Below are 20,138 nucleotides of genomic sequence, written 5' to 3' on the forward strand. Positions count from 1 at the left end.
TCACACACATTACCAGAATCTATCTGCATCCCTTTCTCCTCCCTGGGAGGGTCACTGGGACATGCAGAGGGAGAGCCCCCTCCTGTAAAGCTAAGGATTTTTATGTAGAAAGCACCCATATAACAATTTGTCACCTGATGTTCCATCATCCCTCTTTTCAGGTGCTTTTTAATAATGTTGCACAACATAGATGCCATTGGAGTCCCACTGGTGACACCCTGCTCCTGTGAGAACCAGACATGCCATTCCTACCCCTCTGGCTACTGTCCCGTAACTAGGTGTTTTTATGCAAGAGGACCTACTATTTGTTCCCTGACTGTTTAACTTCTCTAAGAGCCATTCACGGGAGTCCTGTCAAAAATCCTTAAAAATCCAGATACACCTGGGTTACCATTACCCACCTGTTTACTCCATTAGCAACTGCTGTCAGATTTGTGAATCACAGCTGCTGTCAGGCTGGCATTGATGTATTACGGTTGTGTTATGTCATATCATAGATTCTCTCTAGCTACCTAATGAAGACAGTCTTTGTAAATCTCGGAATACTCCCAGAGCATTTTCTCAAAAAGTTACTGATTTGCCCTATTCCCCTGGAATTTAGGCCACCACAAGCTATGGGTTGAACAAGGTGGCTATTGGGTATCTGAGCTACTCTACAACACATGGGTGATCCAGTCCTGGCGATATGCTGTTATTAATTTTGCCAGGTTACTCCATTCTCTTCTACTGATATTTAAGTTTGACAATGAATTCCTCAGGCTGATGTATTGCAAAAAAGACCGTGCTCTGGGCATTAATGCAAGATTTAATTCTAATTTCTGCAAGACCTCTGCTTCCCCACTATTCTTCAGTAGGCTACCAGTCTGCAGAGTGAGTTTCATTTAGAACTGTACTTTCACCAAACCACAGGTTGGCTTTGGCTTGTCTTTGTCTGTTTAACTTGGTAGAATTCACTTCCTTTACCGCTTTCCTCATTTAGGTATTCTTGTGCATCCTGATGTCGTTTCTTTATTCCTGATAGTCTCCGTTGCTGTTTACTTCTACAGGTTATTTTACAGTCCAGGCAACAATGTGAAAACAGGATTTCTAAGACTCAGGCAAATGTTCTGATCATTCAGCTGTAGGTTATTCTCTTCTGGGATAATCTGACAGTAATTTGGAGCAGAAGCAGTATGGATGTGTCTGGGGAGGGTGTGGGCGTATGTGGTGGGAATGATAACCCTCTTCTCTGCAAAATCAGCTGCTCTGAATAATCTTTCATGTCACCTATGGGAACTTTTGGTTTATCAGCACAGATATCAACCTAACTTGAATGTTTCTTTCTATGGCTTGGTACCAGCTAGGAGTACCAGTTAACTACAGGGTTCAGTGAGTGTCCGGAAGTTAAAAGACCCATATAACACCTAGAATGTTTAAGTGTCCTCTTTTGCACATCATAATGAAGTTCCTGTTTGAATCAAACTCTTCCTCACCTTGGCAGCATCCAGACAGGCATTTAAAATTATGAATTAGTGGTAAGGAAGGAAATTAAAACCTGCCACCTTGGATATGAACAAAGGATCAATAAAGAGCAACTCAGGATGGAGAAAGCTCTCCTCTCCCAGGAACATGAATCTGTGATGCAAACCCATTTTCATACAAAGGAAATTTTCTGACAGGGGCAGGCACAATTAATCCAAATTCCATGCCAGTTCACTGTTTCCTCATTATGTTTCACTGTATATTAAGGATGTGTGTGTAAAAGGTGCACTCTGAACCTCACATTAAAGAATAGCCCTGCTGCTGAAAGAGCCATAATTCATTTGCTAATAGCCCTTGTTGCTGTGCTTCAATAATGTAATTGTTTTCTCTGTGTCCCAAGCATATGATTATTCCCGTTGTGTAGGAAATTGAAGACCAAGGAATGTCAGATCAAATATAAAAGCCTAGTGCTTACCCATAGTTTTTATTCAATTAAGTAGCCATTACAGAGCTCATGCTATTTCAAATGACATAATGCAGAACACAAATGCAGTCCTTTATTACAGATATATGTTCATCTAAACAAAATGGCACCAACACAATCCAAACCCATTACAATTTTTAAATTATTATGTCAAGGTAATTATTATATGGTGGGCAGTCTCTGTGAAAGGCAAGCAGGGAATCCATGGCCTCCATAAACCACATTTGGAGCACAGCAGCAGTATTATTTGAGGTTTATTTGTGACATTGTTAAACACACAGAAACAGTGCTGCTAGAATGTGCTCTTAGAGGGAAAGCGCTGAGCAGCAGCTTAGAGAATTCTGACTTTGCAGGTGGTGTGTGGGTATGACATACATAGGACCGGGACCTGGCCCAGACACAGGTGCCTAAGGCAGGGTCCGGGCAGCATTTAGATATTTATCCCCAAACTAAGGTCTAAAGAGCCCTGCCCATTCCCACCCAGTCTTGCTGTGCTTATTAAGCACCTCACAGGTCTCTGCACTGGCTTTCTGCAACACCCACAGGATCTGCAGGGTTTCCTCTGCTCAACTTCTCTGAGGGCTCTTCCTAACCAGCACAGCCTCAGAGCTCCTATCACCACCATCATGTTTTGGCTTCTCACTAAATTGCTGCCCAGCACCTGCGTAAGGCTCTGTAGTCCCGTTGCCCTCACAGCTCTACACCCCTTCAGTGCTGTTGCTATGGTGTGCTCTCATGGGAAGCAACAGCCGCCAGGGTGAGACTCTTCCTTTCCTCTACTATTACCCCTTGTTTGCAGCTTTCTGTTTTACACAAGGGCACTAACAACACATGTGTCCTTTGCCCTGGTGATCAGAATACTTCTGTGGAAGGTGGGAGAGGAAGAAATGAATCCCTCTAGGCAAAGCTGGGAATTATACCTGCATCTCTCACAGCTGAAGGAGTCCCAGTTCCAGGTTGCCCAGTTAAAGGCAGGCAGGCAGACTGTCCCTACTCAGCATGCCTGCATCTGTCAGCCTGGAGGTGAGGCTCACACTCCCTTCTTGGAGAACCACTGCAAACACCAGTCTTCAGAAAACGCTTCTCTCTCTGATTTCCCTAGAGACAAAGATGCCTACTGAAACCCCTAAATCTTCTGATGAAGCCAAGAAGAGGATGAGATTTTTTTGATACATCTCTGTGTAGTGCGTGTCCCGCTTGCTCAATCTAAATTGCTCCTTGCTCCTTTTTTAGAATATAAGGTACTTGTTTAAACCTTCCTCATGCATTATACATGCAGTCAATTCCTGATCAGGTCTGATGCCAGGCAAGATCTTTACTTAGATTTAGTCTGAAACTGGTCTGTTCCTGTTTTACAACAGGGAGAAAATAGAAATGTTTCCCAATATAAGAAAGACATTGTTGTGGATGCATTTTGTTAATTAGAAACTGGGCTAATACAGTGATAAAATGAGGGCTAATATAATGTTGAATCCAGAACAAATGGATACAGGGAGTCTGTTATGACTTACTCATCAAAAATTGAATATAAGATGAAAAGAGAGAGATGGCATAGAAATAGCTATTGATTATGTAGACAGTGAAAAGCTGTATCAGCATTTGGAGGGTCAATTTCTATTTTTACAAATTAAAACACAAAAACAAAGAAACAAAAAAAACCCAACAAAACAAAACAAAAAACTTTCCAAAGGTTTCTTTGTGTCTGATTTCTAGTTTTCCATAACAGTCAATGTGGTCCAAACTGGGTAATTCTGAATGTTACCATGCAAAGAAGACGGACAGGGACAATTTCCCCACTTAAGCCACTTTATTGGCATAATCACTAGACAAAAATAGACTGCTCAGTGCTTCCTACACCTCTTCCCCTCATGCCAGCTTCCCTCTGCAACATTTTACTTTCAGCTCATTACGAGAAAGTAATTTCATTGTCACATTTGGCTGGCAGCTGGAATTCTCCAAATGAGGTAAGCTGGGCTGAGATGCACACTCTCATCCCTCAGCAAAAACCTTGTAACATACGGTGTTGTTTATGTCTCCAAGCTTTAAGTGAAGAGGAAAACAGGCATCTGGGCTGGGCTCATTTGTAACGCGGTAGTTGCAGGATTAATATGAAAAGACAGATGAAGGCAGACACTTTAATTACTTCACCCTAACTTTTTATTACAACATCAAGTAAAGTGGTGAGTTACAGAGGATAATGGGCGTGAAACATCTGGGATGAAGTCACACACAGGTTTACGGTTTGTTATCTGCCAATGGGGGCTTAAATATTGATAATTTCTGTACATGCATCTTTGTGTTATTTCTGATTTTCTTGATAAATCATTTCAGATTACTTTGTTTTAAGCTGTGAGGTAGCTACTAAGACTGGGACCCCGCTTTTTTCTTCTGGAACTTTCTGAACTGGGACTGTATCGCCACAGCCGCCCGCTCTGTCTCTGGCGCGTCCATGTCTATGTCAAATTCCTCTTGAACCTTCTTCTGCCCATCTGCTCAAAGAAAACAAAAGGAAACATCAACAGTTTTTTCAAACAGTGATTATCACTGGCTAGCAGAGGTGAAAATCTCTGCCCCTCTCTCCTTCACAGACATAGCCATGATGATGTGGAACACATTCAGAAAAAAGAACTTGGGACACAGCCAATCAAATCCCCCAACACACTCCCAATGGCAGAGTCTGTAACTAGGCACTGAGGAGTGACATTCAAACAGTGCTCAGCAGTCACCAAGCATCACCCTGATGTCTGAGCAGATCCTCTCGTGCCCAGGGAGCTAACAGAGTAACCTTCCTGTGGTACCCTGCAGGTGGAAGTTATTCATATCCTTCTATTTACTCTAAAAGGCACTTTAAAATATTTTAAAATAGGGATTAAGACCCTGTTCCTATCAATCTTCCTGCATTAGAGGAAGAGATAATACTTCCTAAGGCAAATATCCATCCTTTCACTTGTTTCCTGCCTCATTCCTTTCAACACATACCACTTCCCCTTTGAATCATTTACGTCCAATCTCTCCGTCGCTGTGCTGCTTCCATCACATCTCTCCAGGTTCTGTTGTAGCTCTTCATTCTCAATCCTTGGCTTTTTGCCCTCCTTTATTAGCAGTCCTCATCTTTTCATTCAACTGCATTCAGTCTCCACACTGACAACCCAGCTGACTTTGCTGAATTTACTTCACCCACCTTTGTGCTAAAAGTGCAGGCCTGGGAAAACTCCTGCTTCCTTGCAAAGATAACCCTAATCTACCTAGACTAATAAAGTCAGAACACATATTTACTCCACTGACCTCGTCATACCACTGAGTTTCTCTCCTCTAGAATCTTGATTGTTAAAGTCACTTATATAATTCTTGCAGTGAACACCATGCCAGGAGTCTGCAGACAGCTCTGCTTAAAACAGCTGTGGGCATTCACCTATTTTGAACCACTTTGCTTTTTATTCTTGAGATTACTACCTCTGGCTGCTCATCCCCAAGTACTGTTAATGTAAATCAAGGGAAATGCTTTCAATGTATTTTAAAATGCAAAGAAACTTTGTCCCCACTCACCCTTTCCTTTCCACTAGAAAACACAGATACCATTACATGAGCTTATAATGAATCTTGCAGTATTTCTTGCATTTACTTGTTCTTATTCAGAACTTGATTTTTGCATCCATTTTCCATGAACAGAATCCATTTTAAACTGAGAAAATATTTAAAGGGAAGGTTTTGGCATATTTCATACTGATTTTATTTTAAATACAATAATGAAATAGATGCAGCTATGTTAACATAAATGAAAAGCTCACTGAATATTTTACTTAGAAGAGCGTTTATGAAGAAAGATGAAAATGTAAGAAGAAAGAGAAAGTCTGGAGGGGAAGAACAGCTTGGAAGCTTATCAGAACTTTGATTATGCAGTATAAAGAAAAGGTAGGTTATCAAAGCAAAGATTTTATGGAAGAAAATGAATTGTACCAACATTATATCACACTTTCACAGGCACTAAGTCCTAGAATCTGCACAGTTTGTGTTAATTATTCAAGCAACACAACCACCTTAAGTACAGTAATAAAATTACTGCTTTATTTTTTATGGGGAAAGGGAGGTGAAGGTTAAAAATTACTTCCTTATGCTCACAAGTTGTTGACACAGAAAAGCAGAAAGCTGAATTTCTGAATTTCTGAAAATCTCCCATTAAAACCTTTGTTATCTACTGAAACTCTGAGTGGCTTGTTAAAGAAACAGAAATTTTTGTACCAGTTCCTAAATAATAGCTATAACACAAGACTTTATGAAAATTTTCCTATGGCCAGTTACCATCTTCTCCACATTGCTGTGCACACAGCAAAGAAACTGAGAATTTTTTCCTTAATCAAATTTCAAAAGGAATTATCATTTTCAAAATCACTTAGTACCATTTGGTTGGTACTTTGTGGGGCTGATTTTGATCTGGTATTTATGGGTTAAAGGGAAAAAAATCATTCTGTAAAAAAAAATTAAATTTTTCAGTCAGAAAATTCTATGTAAATATAGACTTTTGATTTGAAATATCTGAGGGAAAAAAAAATTAACAGCTTGATCAGCCAGCTCTAATAGCAACCACTTTGTGGCATCAGTAATGAGAAAATAAAACCTGTTTCCCTTCTCCATATGTCCAGATCTTTCCTCTATTAATAGGGTCCTATTAATTTATTCTAAAGAGAAGAGCATCACTTATGGAGAAACACCTTTATTTCTTATGGAGAAATATTTTATTAAAATGTCTATATTAATAATAAGTATTTAATTCAGCTTTGAAACTGATGAGGCAAATGTCTTCTCATTGTTTGATAATTTTCATTTTTGTTGTAACATTCTAAGTTTTAGGTTCCTCCCTACCCACTCACTAGACACAGCTGTCAGTCTTAACAGTAGAAAACAGAACACCAATACTAGCTTTTCAGTAAATAAGTTACTGTCCCTTGGAAATGTCAATAAGGAAAACCTGATGAATGAATGAGTAGACACAATTGGTTTCATACCTCCTGAAATCTGGCTTGTACAACTCATTTCCTATTGCAGCCAAGTCTTAGCAATATGTTAACTTGCAGTAGTGACTCAGCAATCTTACATTAAGATTTTAGAGACTTAAGAAAACCCAGTATTTAGTATAATTTTTCTCTAAAATTTCCAGGCCAATTAATCTTTGCTTGTTTTGAATCATCATCACTGCCTTAAAATCAATTCTACTACAATAATTTACCGTATCTTAAGATCTGACTTCATTTTCGATGCATTTTTGTTGAAATCAAAACTAAAATTCCTTATGAACTCTTTCTGTATCTCTCTTTTTCCCATCCCTAAGGAGAAATGCTAGGATGAGAAGTTTTCAGCCATTACTCAGACTTGTAGATTAAGAAATCAGAAGTGTTCAGATAGGCCATAACATTAACATGGGCAATAAAGAAATTCATTATTAGCTTGTAGATGATATACAAATATCTATATAATTACACATATATTTATAATGTGCATTATAAAACAATATGTATATCTATATTTAATGTATATGACATACCTGTGTTTTCTTTCTCTTTTGATATACATGTATGGAATATCCAAATTGGAATATATAGAGAATATAGAGAGAGAATATTTATAAATAAATATATAGAAATACACAGACATATTTGCTTAAAGAGTTCAAGTTCTGTGTTTAGCTGCAAAGAGTTGGATGGGGTATTTCCTAAATTTTGGGAGTGGATTTTCTCAGAGTTCTCCCCAAAACATTTTCTATTGATGTCACAACTGTCATAACACAGATACTTTAAAAGATGGATTGTCAATCTGGAGAGAGAATTAAGTTGTGTGCCTTCTTTGGCTTTGTCTATGCAAAGGGAAAAAGACTTCAGCTTTTACCTTGAGTTGCTTTACTAAAAATAGCCTAATGATCTAAAATAGATTACACCCTGCTGACTACACTATTTTGTTTTACTGGTTAGTTAGAATTAAGAACACAAGATCCTATCCCCCATGGCAGGGGTGTTGGAACTAAGTGATCTTTAATGTCCCTTTCAAACCAAACCATTCCACAATTCTATAATTCTATAAACTAAGAATTGACCCAGTTAATTACAGTGAAAACCCAGCCAGTGTTCAGGACCAGCACAGACTAGATATGACCTCACTACACCGACACTGAAAGTCTTTTGCACCCTTCCTACTTTATATGCACCTATGCCACACAAGCTTTTACCTGTCAGTAGTCATTTGTATATCTCAAACATGCAGGCTTCAAGTTTGAATGCTCAAATAATGAAAGTTACACAGAGAACTGAAAGCAAATCCATAGAAATGTCCTTCGTTCATTCACTGTCTGTCACTTCCAGCTCTCTTTTCACAAGGGAACACTAGCTTGGAAGCAATCTGAAAACCCAGGAAATTTTCACTCTCAGCAGGCCAGAGCATAGACAAACACTCATACAGGCCTTACTTTTGGACTTACTTTTTTCATTCCTACTGATGGAGGCCAACCATTGTGCCTGATAATAAGCTACCTTCTTCTAAGCTACCTTTATATAGCAATAAAAGTAGATCTGGATTCTTTCCCCATCCTCAGTCACACACACACGCTTTTGTTGGTATCTGTGCTTTCTAATGTGCAGACTTCTTCCACATGGGTATCTCAGGATCCCTTGAGTACCACAGGCCTGCATGAGGAAACTAGTAGGAAGAAGAATTTTGGCAGTAAACTTCAATTCATAAGCTACTTGTGATATTGAGGGATTCAGAAATCAAAAAGGGTTGATAAGCACTGGCCTGTACTCTCCACTTTCTGCGAGGATCTGGTTTCATTAGCACCATAAAAAATAAACCCCCTAACCTTTTTCACTACACTTAGCTGTTTCAAGGCTTTCCCTGAAAGATTCCTTCATACTTAATCCAAACTTCCTCTCTGAGAAAGTGACTCCCACTCTTCCAAACATGCCGTGACAAGCCAGGGGTGTCAATACCTGTCCCTGCTGGGTTCTGATCACTGCTAGCAGGAGAAGTGACTAGAACAATTCAACACCAACAGTCATGGGCTGGCCACAAGAAGTCTAGGATCTGATGAGTTTACAGGCTGACCAGGAGGGTGGTGGAGTCTCCCTTTCTGGAGACATTCAGAACCTTCATGCACACGTTCCTGTGTAACCTGCTCTAGGTGGCCCTGCCTTGGCAGGGGGGTTGGACCAGATGATCTCCAGAGGTCCCTTCCAACCCTATAACAACTCTGTCATTCTGTGAGTTTTTCAAAATCACGTGTTTAATATGGACTGACTCTGGTCATGTGTCAATTCAGGCAAATCTGAGTTGTGGTGGAACAAGCTCCTTGGACCACAACATCAACTGCTTGATGAGTCCACCATCATAAGGAGCACCCCATGACCCAGCACCAGTTTTGATGCTACAGACTACTTTGCAGGATTAAAGACTGAGACAACTTGCAGGTTGCAGATTTTACTTCAGTATATGCAATAGCCTTCCTAGCAGGAGAGCCTGAAAGAGCATCTAATTAGCTGTTTTCCACATCTAATATCCTGAAAGCTCATTTCACATCCTTGAAATTGAAAAAGATCTATTTATTCCATTTCCAGAAGAAACGTTAGAATGCTGTCTCCATAACCTGCTACATTGCCTCATAATCCATTGCAAACACTGGATGGATAACTAAGCTGCTTGTAACAAGGAAAACAATCAAAATCTTACACACCAATCTACCCAGCAAACTCTCAAGAAATGTGGTGCAAATGTAATTATCCACAAATATGCCTTCAGCTATTTCTTTCATTTACTTTTCAACTACAAAGTAAAATGAATTGTGACCACACTGAAAAAAAGAAAACATTGCTTATTCCAATGGGCCAAAAGCCTAAAGCTTTTTCTGTGACCTTCGAACACAGGCTAAACAGACTAGTCTTTCTTAAAAGTGGAAGGGCACAAGGAAGGGCAAAAGCTGGTGGGATGGACACGGGGGAAAAGAGTACTCATGCTTTATTCTCAGAATGTCTCCATCCTCTAGACGATACAGCGACTGCTTGTCACCTTCTGGAAAAACATTCAGCATGAATGGAGCCTCTAACTGGCATTTCACAAGTGCTATCTTCCGCCCCTGCTGACTTGGCCCACATCCAACAGGAATTACAGAACTGTACTGAAGAAGGAATATACTCATGAAAATACTGCAGTTTTCAGGGGCTAAACTGCAGCATTTGGAAAATGACTAAAGTAAGTTTGGGACAGAATCACAATGCCCCATAAGAATGCCAGAAGAAGTATTTTGCCTCAGGCAGGATCATTACCTCCCACTGTTCAAATGATTATTCAAGCTGTGACAATCTTCATGTTACTCTGATCCTAAGCTATTACACCAGTCTGTCCAAAGAGGCAGAACGGTCCCTAATTAAAGAGGACCAAAATGGGCAGGAATTTCATGGATGTTGACATTCACGTGGAGCATTATCTTAATCTTTATGTGACAGGAAGAGTCATTTAGTCTGACTAGACTCCACAAAGCAGCCAGCCAGCTAGACAAAACATATGGGTGCTTAGATGTATGGAGGCCAGATTTAACTCCTTACAAGTACCAATTTTGAAAGCCAAGACTTGAAGTGGCCATTCTTCCCCCTCTGTATTTAAGTGAGGGCTGAGCAAGTAAAAGACAGGGTCTCATCTTCCTCTAGGAAAGTAATTTAGACTTCTGCTGTGCAAGGTGAGAGAAAATAGCACCATAACTGACCTTATGGCTGAAGAAAGGAGGCAGTCTACTTCTCAATAAAAACTCTTCAGTCACTGCCAAGGCCACATTACTCAAGAGGGTGGCTCTGAGCTTTTCTTTTGGTCACTCTGCTGCTCCCCAGCAGATTCTCACTTCACAAGGCAGCTGAAAAGATGGCAATACTGGGGGAGGGGGCATTGCCCAAACCCAGCAGAAGAAAGGAAGGTAGTATTGGCATGCAGAAGATAGCCTTAACCTGACCTTGTCTCCTTTTATTTATTTCTTAGACTTTTCCTGCTGAATAAAATCTCGAGTAGAGGCTTCTCTGAGACCGTCAGCTCAGCAACTACAGTTTGTTGCTTTCTGTGGTACCAGGACCAAGCACCTCCCAGAGCCCTGAGCATTGCCCTGGTTTTGCAGCCTTACTATCTTAGTATATACCAGTTTGCAGCTGTGGTCTGGGGAGACAGGCTGCTGTGAGGACTTTGCCTCGGCACCCTCCAGGGATGGAATGATCCAAAGAGAATTAGAGCCTGTTATAGCACAGTGGACTGATGAACTTCTTGGTACCTATCCATGTTGAGGGACAGACCTTTGTGATACTGCTGGTGTGATGCAATATTCCCATTGCCTAGAATGACTTTACTGCATCAGGATATTATTGGCCTTTCTGTTAGCTCTGTCTGTCTTCTGAGTTAGTGTCTAGGCACAAATGCCCTGAACTTTGCTTTTCTCATATGCATGTTTCTGATGTCACAACACAAAACTCCATGAAATTTTGGTCTAACTTTCCTAGATTGGTAAGAGTAATTTAAAACCACTGGTTCTTGTGATATTACTGGCTAATCTCAGTTTGATGGCCATCTGCAAAAGACCTGAATTCTTGAGAATCTTGTAATTACTTGGTTTACCAACATGCTAGCATAATGCTAATGCAGGACCAGGCCTTTGTGGAATTACCTCAGTGTGCAACATCTCCTCAGACACAAGAGGCACAATCCCTTCAGTCCTCTTAGCAGTAATCAAGGGACTGTGCAAGACAGAAATACTGTCTTTTAGTCTTTCTTATCCATACCTGCACAATGGGGTATCATGAGACTGTTTTATCCAACTGAAATGTTCAGCTACTTTATTTTTAAGGACAGAATTTTTCTCTAATTAGTTTATGAACAACAAAATAGTATCTCCTTTAAAATGCTGCAGGGTGAGATGATACTTATTTTGTAACAAGGACTCATAAGTACATTTGTTCTTGCTTCTTCACTTCATAATGAACTCAGACATTAAAGGGCCACCTTCCAAAGTCAAAGGCTGACTGTTGTGTTTGAGTGTTAGTAGGCAGGCACCCAGCACTGTGGGAGGTTATGGGTTTATACAAGGGTGCTCATTTTCCATGGTCAGTTATTTGAAGGTGGTAGGCACTGGAGAAGTGCTAACATCCACACAGCAACCATCTCTGAAACTGAAGAGCAAACCCTGGAGCTCAGCAGTCTCCTGTGACTTCAAAAGCACAGTGTGAAGGGAAATAAAGGTTATCATTAGTGATCAGATTACATGTAACAGCTTTTTTTATCTGAACCGCACCAACTGGCCCCTTAACATCACTCAAAGCAAGACAGAAAAGAATTAGCATCTTTCAATCCAACTGTAAATTGCAATTTGGTATAAAGAAGATGACTTCATTAGGCAACAAGAATCCTTTCTTCTTCAAATTGACCTTTACTTTTGCAATGCAGTGGTTTTATCTTGAATTCAAAACACTAGTTTTGCTGTAGAAAAAAGTGGTTGTTCTTGTACGATTTTAAAAATGTTATTTCAGCATGAGGTATTTGAAGCAACAGATTAATCATTTTTTTCCTGGTTGTAATAATGCTGGAGAGCAGCAATACTATTTCTGATATTAGATAAATAAAGTAGCACAAAATCATGTATGGGGTAACATAATGCAACTGAAAGGAACAGTAACAAAATTCACTTTGCAAAAATTGTATTTTCAAATAATTTGTATCTAACTACAAATGAATTTTGTTCAACAATTAACACAGAGACAAATATTTCTTTTTCTTAAAATGCTAATATTATTTAAGCAATCATTCTCCATCTTCAAAATAATTAATATATCAGACTTCTAAATGGTTCTCAAATGCATAATTGACGCATAGATAGGTACATAATTGCTTATTAGGATCTATGAGGTGTTCTGGGCGTGAAACTAGAGTCTTGTGATAATTCACATCCCCAAGTGGAGATCAAGCTTTGTGGACGTTTAACTGGGAGCACAAGAAATTCAAATGACCATCTTAGCTTTACCATCTCATCTCATAATAGCTAAAGCTGCATCTGAAGACTGAGAGGCTGACTGGCAAATGCAATGGAAGCTTCTGGGAGCTAAAAGAAAACAGTGTTCAGGATCAAGTGCTGGCACATCAGGTCCCTCCCTCAGTTACTGTAGAACGATACCACACCAGCAGGGCTAACACACAGCCTTAAATCCTCTGCTCCAAGACAGAGTGCCATGATCCTCATAAATTCATTCCAAAGTTATGGGAGTCTTTCTGCAGCTGCAAGCCTACAAATTCCAATGTCCCAGCCAGGTTTTAAATGTTACGATGTGTTTTTAATTTCCTGTACAATTTCCAGTTCTCACTTCCTCAGTAAATACTGTGCCTTTAAACAGCTTTGTTGTTCTACCATGGAAAGAACTGCATTTCAGCAGTGCACAAAGCAAGCCACCCTCTTGACTCGCTAGTCAACTGCTTGATTAATATATGATCAGTTACTTCCCTATTATGGTAGCATTCAGGCGCTCCAAGTCATAGCTGGGAACCCTAATGTGGTTACAAAGGCAGAACAATAAATTCTCCCTCTCCACTGCCCCTCAGTACTATGACCTTTGCAAAAGTGACTTCAGCAATACAGTTTAACTATAGAACTTCCTCAAGGCTACCTCCTAGGATAAGGCTACACCAGCACACTACCCAAGGCCATGGTATACCTCAGTCACCATCCACAGCTTCTCTGGAGCATGTAATAGTCAGCACAGCCACTGGCATGGCTGGGACTGCTCCGGCTAGCCCACTGCCAGGTACTGTCTGGCTACTGCGGTTGCATAGCCTGGCCAGGACCCTACCTTGATGAGAAAACCCTAGGTTTTTGAGTGAAAGAGCTTTTAGTCTTATTGATTCAAGCCACTTCTAATAGAGATGTAGCCTCTAGCACTTCAAAACTCTTCATAGCCCTAGACTGCTAGAGAACTGACTGAAAATGAGTTGGCATTTGCTCTAACTGTGTGACAACCAGCAGTACCTGAGAGCCCTTGTAAGGAAAATGCAAAACAGAGGTGCTCATCTTCCATTGTGGTATTGCCTCCCTTTTGTGCTGCAGAACGGCCTCGCTTTCCAGGAATGCTCCCCCCCACCCCACCCTTTGCAATTTATAAGAGTAGCTAGGGAATAAGCTCAGAGAAATGGCAGTGATCACAATATGCCACACAGAAGCAGCAGAAAAGTGGGCTTAAATCCACGCACTGCCAAAGTGAGATGCATTGGAGAAGGTGGCATAGGTTACAGAGGAAAACCTGTCAATCAACAAAAAGGAGAGAAGTCAATCAAAATAATTATGGTATTGAGTCAGAAGGTGTTTCTCTTCACACACAAAATGAAGAAAATGAAGAGTGAGATACTGCCCTGCTCATCTTCAAAGTGGAAAATAAGTGCAGTTTCTAGACGTCATTGTATACCAGCAGAGTTCTGTTAGCAACTAATGAGAACGCTATTTTAAGTTTTCACAGTAACTTTAATAAAAACTGCTATATGAGAGCTTGGAAAACTTCACAGTGAGGAGAGAGTCTCCTCTTGCAAACTCCACCACCAGGTTCTAATTACAAAGTATTTAACCACACTCACAGCAGTGGACAGTATAAGGTACATGCACTGAGCTTTGCCATTCAACATTACACTCTGAAGCAAAGCATTTGTATTTTCAGTATCTTCTATGCCTTATCCCATGGCATCCAAGAAAGTTCTCTGAAAGAAACATTTACTGCATAAATGCAAGAAACAAACAACTTCTTATATTCAAACACTGCAGCCTTTATTTGCATGAAAACAGGCACTGTTCTGTGCTGGTAATAGGTTAATTACTTTGGCAGAATACCTCCATGAAAAAGCCAGTGCTTTAGTACAGATATATATCGTGGTTTTTTAATATCTTGCAATACATGCCAATTTGGGTGTGCTTGTGGAGATGATTCTCAAAGCCTTACAGACAGAAGCGGAGCTTGTAAGGTTAAAAATACTCCAGGAAGCATCTGGAGTCCTTTGGAGACACAGGGTACCTGATCCAGCCCACAGGCTGAAATGAACAGTCGTGTTCTAAGAAGTTCTTCCGGGAGTGTATCTTGCAAAAGGAAGTTTACCACCCCTCCACAAAACCAAACAAATCCCATCAGCTGAGCCCCAGAGATGTGGTGGATTTAAAACCTAGGCTTCTAGAGCAGTTCCGAGGTAGTTCAGTCACAGTCTGAGCAGAGACCAGCATAATCTGATGGACATCACATACTGAGACTCAGCCCCCCAGAAGATCTTACATGCTCCTGCATCAATTTGCTTTATAACTTGTGCATCAGCACCCACAAGTGCAACCAGACACAGTGCTGGATTGTTGCAGTCTGGCCAGCAGTCTTACTGTATGTTCTTTATAGAGAAATTCTCTCACAAAAGGTACAAAATTTTCGTGTCTCTGACTCCAAAAAGCAGATGGAGATTTCCATCATAAAGAAAAGAAATTCTGTTGCAGGAGGGTTCTAGGAAATTTCCACTGTTTTCTTTTGCTTGGGCTGTTATCCGAACATGCTTGGGCTGTTATTTGAACAGAATCATTAATTTGAGTTTACCATACCTCCGCTGAACACAAAAAGCCACATGATACATTTATTTCCCCTGCAGGCTGGTTTGCCTGACTTTCTTAGGAAGAGAGGAGCACCTCAGGAGAATGCATGTTAGCACTGAAATAGCTGTAAGGGGGGAGACAAATGAAGATCCTTTGGCAGTATGGCTCTGAAAGAGGATGAGAGGGAATAATGTGCTTGAGGGTGTCAGTGTATTCCAGGCTCTCTTGCCCAACAGCCATTTGGAAAGCCATGTTACATGTTGTGCAGATGCTCATTAGGCCGAACATTTTAAAACTGGATTCTAGACAAAAAAAAAAGCAATTCCTGAGACAAATTCATTTAACCTGAGAATCACAAATCATAGAATCACTTAGGTTGAAAAAGATCTTTAAGATCATCAAGTCCAACAGCAAAAAGAAAACTACTAGCATGTGTTTGCATCAGAGCTCATCAGCAGTTCACTTTAGAAAGAAATCAATGGAGAAAAATAGACACTCTGAGGAGATGCAATTCTTCTGACCTACTTTAGGCAGACATTTTAGGATAGCATGAATCTCACCCTAGAATCCCTTTCCTATACAAGCTAGTTCTCTATTAGCTGTAAAGGGAGCTCAGGGTGACTACTTCAGATGTAGATCACAGAATCATAGAATGGTTTGTGTTGGAAAGGATCTTAAAGCTTATCTAGTTCCAACCCCTCTACCATGGGCAGTGACACCTTCCACTCCCATCCAACCTGGCCTCGGAAACTTCCAGGGATGGGGCATTCACCCTGTATCTGTGCTTGGGATTGCCCTGACCCATGTGCAGGACCTTGCACTTGGCCTTGTTGAATTTCATGAGGTTTGCACTGGCCCATCTCTCAAGACATCTGTCAAAGTCTGTCTGGATTGTATCTATTCCCTCCAGCATGTCAACCACACCACAAAGCTTGGTGTCTGCAAAATTGCTGAGGGTGCATTCTATCCCACTGTCAATGATATTGATACTTATCCAAATGAATAGCATGCCCTGAGCCTGAGTGATCCTAAAGTACTCATTGTAGAATTTCACATGAACACTCTTGCTATTTCATCTTAAATTCTTTTTCATCAAATAAATTATTTAGCCCTTATGAAAGGTACTATATTGACATGGTAGCAGCTAGAATATCTTATTTGCTTCAGGAAGGAAGAAAATAAAATAGAGACATACCTTCTTACACTATTCCATCTGTGTACTTCCATCCCATTGCTAGCAAGGAGAGAACACCTTTAACAGAGGGTCAAAACAAACATTTGTTCCCTCTGCTGAGATTGCCAGTGAAGCTGCCAGTTGTGCAGCTGATCTGGATCCTCTCATGCTCCCTCAGGAGCTGACTGAACAGTCTGCATACATTTCTCTTTTTACAGATATATGGCTGAACAGACAAAAAATCTGCATCAGCACCTCTTACCATCCTTTCAATTTATTTCAAGGATAGTGAATTTTTGTGCATGTATGTGTGTCTGTAGGCTATGGAGAGACTATTTCATGCTCAAACGCCTTTTTTTTGTTTTAAGTGTACATCAGTAATATTTCTTATATTTCCCTAATAAGAGACTGCAGTTAACACCACAGAAACCATTATCAATATATGAACCAGCAGCCAAATGACAGTTGCTGAGAAAACTATAACTGAATTTGTAAACTACTGTAAACACCAAGTATCTGCTCTGCTATTTAGCTATAAGGAGCCAGGTGATGGCTGCTGCCATTCTGCTGAAGAGTGGAGATGCTCAAAAGAACCTTGCTGTACCTAGCATGTGTCAAAGGCAGCCATTGCTTGATGGTAGGACTGAGACTTCATGAAGGAGAAGAAATAAAATAGGTGAGCCAGATGTACTACCTGTGCTGGACAAGGCAAGTATCTTTTAAAAAGTATTGCTAGCCATGCTTCTCACTGCTGATCTAAAACAGGAATCATTGACAGGAGATTACAGTCTGCACAAATGGCACAGAAAAACATCATTTTTTCTTCTAGTACAGTTCCCAGCATGAGTCCCCTCTTCTTCCTTCCTGGGTCCCGTGCAGCAACTGTGGGTAAGGAGGAGGCATGGCTTCTGCACTGAAATCTTAGTTGATGTGCACTCAATAGAAAATTCTGATTTTGTGGGACAAGTGTACACACGTGTTCTTTAAAGCATGCCAAAGCACACAAGTTACTGCTTCATCATTCGTTAATGGAACAAATACTACACCCTCCCCCATCCATCCCTGTCTTCTTTTTTTTCTTTCCCCTCTCCTACTGTAGAAACTGAAGCTAAGACTAATATGAGTATTGGCTCTGAGACAGCACGTGAATATAGCTTTGCTCTTCCACAAATTTCCTCTCATGGAGTAATAGGAAGGAGCTTATTGGCACATAGGACAATTTACTGTTTAGCATAAGAGAGTAAAAAATGGCAATGAATAGATTCTCTTTAAAAGAGTGGAGAATGAATCCAGAAGGGCAAAGTGTCCTTCTCAGCAGTTTGTTCATTACTTATAGACAGTTAGTATAGTGTGAAGCTAAAGCCTGGAATTCTAACAAGTCAATACCAAGGCTCTGTGGGATTTCTTGTCCCTGACTTCAGTGTCTGTATTTATTGAGTGAGGACTGATGGTATAGCTTAATGTAATTTTCCAAGTCTTTTCAAAGTAGCAGAGATCAATGAGCAAGATCAGGCACCAAAGGCACTAGACAGTACTTCAAATCCTGCTTCTACTGTTTTTTTTTTCCTTTTCCCCATCTCATAAAAAATAAAATTCCAAATCTTCTAGGTTCCAGGCACTGACTCAGCAACATCCTTGTTTGAACTTGTTGCTATTTCACATAAATAATGGAGATGCTGTTCTCCCATAAGAATGCAGTTATATGTTCTGACAAGCATCTGATTAAAGTGTAGATCATTAAGGCTGGGCTGTATTGGGTTTATTCTCAAGTGTGCAGCAAGGAGAAGGAGCATCCACCTTGTTATATGTATCGATTAATCACATCCACACATCTTTTTTTTTTTCATTTTTTGGATGTTGACAAAACCAAGCATGGTTTTCCAGAAAAGTCCTAGTGAAAGAAGGAAAAAGCAGGCCCATATTCCTAACTTTTTATCAGGAGGTTATGGAGCAGGGAAGGGAAAATGGTCTCATTACCCTGACAGATGGTGCACTTAGCAGACCCACGCAGTAGTACAATGAGGACACAAAGAAAGGTTGCTCATGCTTGAAGTGTGGTGCATTTCTGAACTGCCAATGCAAGTGGTGGCTAAGAAGTATTGCACCACCCCATCACTTAAGCTGCCTTCCAGCCCTCAGAGCTGTAATGAATTACTTTTGCCACCTGGAGCATTACTGACCTCCTCCTCCTCTGGGAGAGACTGTCCTCCTTTTTCTCACCCTCCAATCTGGTCCAGCATCACCTCCTTGGTTTAGTAATCCCACCTAATAGCGTTCATGCATGACCACCCCTACTGATGCATTCTTACTGCACCCCATTCACCTTTGCAATATACATGGCCTCAAGGTAGAGGAGTAAGAGAGCAGGAAAGCAGTGGTGATCCATATACAACATTGTCCTGGATGTCTGTGACTGGCTTTGTCCCCCCATAGATGTCTGCCTTGTGGTGAAAAAACTTACAGAGACAGTGAAACAAAGAAATGGCATAAAGCTGCGCAGGGATTTTGACAGGTGGTCACTACACATGTTCATTCGTCTGCTAGTTTTTTGTTTGGGTTTGGTTTTTAATTAAAAAATTAGGAGTAGGTGTTGATCCTTCATCTCAAGCACAATTACAAGGAAAACACCACACAGCTTCCAGGCAAAAAATAAGGAAGTGCTAGTACAGTAAAGCTCAGCAAGATTCTAAAACAAGTTCTTTGCTACAAATTGATAGTAAATGTTTTATACCCTTGCAAATCTACAATATCTCCCTGAAACTCAAAGATGTTGTGAGTGGTTTCTTTTCAAATATGAAATGGTTTAAATGCAAAAAATGTAAAAACTCTTTAAAACAAAAAAAAAAAAACAACAAATAAGCTTTATTAATGTGAGGTTGTCTGGAAGAAAAGAAGGGTTCCTATTAATTCTTTGTTTTCACCTCACTAAATTTTCACCTGGTGCTTTTTAACAATGGCTATTTAAAAACAATTTTATCAGGAAGAGTGGGCATTGATTTAGCTAAGTGCTGCAATTGCAATTAGGGAGTTATTAAGCCCAGTGCCAGGTAGTCTAATTGACATGAAAATCCAACTGAGGTCAGGGAATAAAGGTTTCCCTCCCACTTCAGTTGTACGTTTATTTCACACATAAACTATCTTAAAAAAAAAATTAAGGTTGCCAAGTCAAGCATGAAAAAGTTAGTACATGATGAACTTACAGCGATACCATCGTGCAATCAATTCAGTTAATTTTGCATAGACGACTTCAATTCCAGACAATCCTGTTTCAGATTCTTGACAGTGCAACTTTCATAGTCTTAGGAGCACGCTGTGTTTCCTTAATTTAAAGAAAAAAATTACATTCTGCTGAAACATATGGATACCCACATGGGTCCGCAGCATGACTGCTTGGAACTGTTAGATCCACC

The 20,138-nt window shown here is 40.3% G+C and overlaps 1 protein-coding gene across 1 annotated transcript in view; it reads right to left on the minus strand.

Moving 5' to 3' along the window:
- Positions 1–4,079: 4,079 nt before the first annotated feature.
- Positions 4,080–20,138, minus strand: part of PCP4 (Purkinje cell protein 4) — a 52,168-nt gene continuing 36,109 nt past the window's right edge. Inside the window, exon 3 of the mRNA XM_061453556.1 lies at positions 4,080–4,434. Within this exon, the coding sequence (XP_061309540.1) occupies positions 4,307–4,434 (128 nt within the window). The 3' untranslated portion in view covers positions 4,080–4,306. The remainder of the gene's footprint in view (positions 4,435–20,138) is intronic.

The sequence above is a fragment of the Pezoporus flaviventris genome, unplaced genomic scaffold (assembly GCF_033815535.1).
Source record: "Pezoporus flaviventris isolate CSIRO_AGI_PZ_B2104156 unplaced genomic scaffold, CSIRO_AGI_Pfla_v1 ptg000015l, whole genome shotgun sequence".
In the NCBI taxonomy this organism is placed as follows: domain Eukaryota; kingdom Metazoa; phylum Chordata; class Aves; order Psittaciformes; family Psittacidae; genus Pezoporus; species Pezoporus flaviventris.